The sequence below is a fragment of the Corvus brachyrhynchos genome, unplaced genomic scaffold (genome assembly GCF_000691975.1).
Source record: "Corvus brachyrhynchos isolate BGI_N302 unplaced genomic scaffold, ASM69197v1 scaffold325, whole genome shotgun sequence".
NCBI lineage: Eukaryota > Metazoa > Chordata > Aves > Passeriformes > Corvidae > Corvus > Corvus brachyrhynchos.
Window position 1 is genome coordinate 746,552 of NW_008238356.1, and position 2,208 is coordinate 748,759.

Genomic DNA, 2,208 nt, shown 5'->3' on the forward strand with positions numbered 1-2,208 from the left:
AGGATCACAGTACACTCTTAGTCTGAGCAGCATCCCAGTTTTGTGGGTTTGGTTTTGGGGTTTATTTTTGGTCATTTGATTTTCTCACTTGAAACTCCAGCGAGATTATTAACTGCTCTGCTGTTAGACAAACCTCTGGTAGGTTGCTCTTTTGTTTTGGTATTTTTCTCTTCTTAGAGCTGCTGTGTATGTTGTGTCTTTGTCCAGTCTGGGAATATTCACTACTTTTCCAGTCTCATAATCATTTTCACTCAGCAAAGTTTGCCTTAAGAAGAGTGACTGCTGATGTGTTTCTGTGTCAGCCATGCTCTGTTTCATGTTCATACACTCAAAATACAGGAGTTTCAAAGGATGCTCCTGTGCTGTGGCCCAGGAGATGCTGGTGGAGGACTGCACGGCCACATGGGTTAGAATTATGTATTTTAGCTAATCGACGACTTGATAGCTCTTCTAATTTTCATGAATAATGGGTTTCAATTCACTTTTTCATTCCAGAAGCCACACGCTGGCAGTGATTCATGCAGGCCCTTCCAGAGCAGCATCTCATCCTGTGCTCCCAGTGTTCCTTACAGGACCACCAAGAGCGTGGATTCCAGCGAGGAGAGCGGCTCTGACTCTGATGACGACAGCTGCCTGTGGAAGCGAAAGAGGCAGAAGTGCTTCAACCTCTCCCCTGCCAAACCTGAGCCCTTCCAGCTCAGCCAGAGCCACCAGAAACAGACTGCTCTGCGTGGCAAGAAGGTCAACAACATCTGGGGCGCAGTGCTCCAGGAGCAGAACCAGGACGCGGTTGCCACTGAGCTTGGGATTCTGGGCATGGACGGCTCAATTGACAGGAGCAGGCAGTCCGAGACTTACAACTACCTGCTGGCTAAAAAGCTAATGAAGGAAGCCCAGCAGAAGGAGGCAGAGACTTTAGACAAAGAGCTGGATGAGTACATGCAGGATGACAAGAAGGCATTGCCAGCAGAGGAGGAAAACGGGCAGGGCTTCCTCAAACGGAAGCGGCCCGTGAGAGATAGACTGGGCGAAAGGCAAGAGATGAAATACAAGGGAAGGTATGAGATAACAGAGGAAGATTCAGAGGAAAAAGTGGCAGATGAAATTGCTTATAGGTGAGTTTAATAATGGTATGTTTTCACTTCACTAAGTACTGGTGGTTGGTTGAAAGAAGAGGGGGGAAAAGCTCCCCTGCTGCTAAATAAGGTGTCACACCAGATCATGAAAAGCATTTCCAAAATCCTGGGACAAAAATGCATCACTGTGGCTGATGATCTTCTAGAAACATGCAATTAATACTGCCTGTTTCTTTGAATTTTTAATGTTTTTATTTAAAGAGACACCAGGATGGTTTGTTATTTGAGAACAGTGGCAAGGAAAAATTCTGCTTTTCAGTATACAGGTTTAGTAGTGGCTTTTTTGGGGAAATACCCCATGGTTGGTTGGAGTTGGACACCAATGCACACATGCTGTGGTCACACAAAAATCTTGTTTTACAAGTTCTAAACCTTTGAAACTGGAGATAACGTGGGCAGTGCAGTGTTTTGGATGGAATCAAACTGCCACACTCCTCTTTCAGGGGTCCAAGGGAAGAAAATTATGTTAAGTAGGGAGCAAGACAGTTTACTGACAGTTAGCTTGACATTTGAATAAAACCTGGGATAATTTGTCATTGTTGTTCTTATACATGTGGTATTACTTCAGAATCTGGCAATGCTACAGCAATTAGACAGTTATTAATGCTGTTAACAGTTCTGGGTAGTTTCTCATTTATTATTTTGAAAACTTTGAGCATATTTCTTGCAATAAACTCCTTTTTGTTGTATAGAGCTTCATTGAAATAGGACAGAAGCCTCTTTTTTCTAAATGTTTGTAGTAGTGGTGGCACTGAGCTTTATCAATAGGGTTCTGATTGTAGTGTAATTTTTTCTTTTTGTTTGTTTGCTTTTTCTAGATTATCATAGATCAGTCAACAAATTGATTTCTTCTTTGTTACGTAGGTTTGTCTAAAAGTGGCACGTGATACAGGGGAACTTTTGCACTTCCCATTTTCTCCAGTTGCTGATTAAACTGTAAAAAGTTAATTTTAACTGTTAAATGCACAAGAAGCTTTTATACTTTGATTTCAGAGGTTTATGCAGGTCTTTGCAGTTTCATATTTGGTTTGATATTTCACAGATCAGTAGAAGAAAAATAACCACTCAAGGC

At 42.1% G+C, this 2,208-nt stretch overlaps 1 protein-coding gene across 1 annotated transcript in view; it reads left to right on the forward strand.

The window, feature by feature from the left end:
• The first annotated feature begins 444 nt into the window (after window positions 1-444).
• Window positions 445-2,208, forward strand: part of PHAX (phosphorylated adaptor for RNA export) — a 7,046-nt gene continuing 5,282 nt past the window's right edge. Inside the window, exon 1 of the mRNA XM_017735501.1 lies at window positions 445-1,115. Within this exon, the coding sequence (XP_017590990.1) occupies window positions 460-1,115 (656 nt within the window). The 5' untranslated portion in view covers window positions 445-459. The remainder of the gene's footprint in view (window positions 1,116-2,208) is intronic.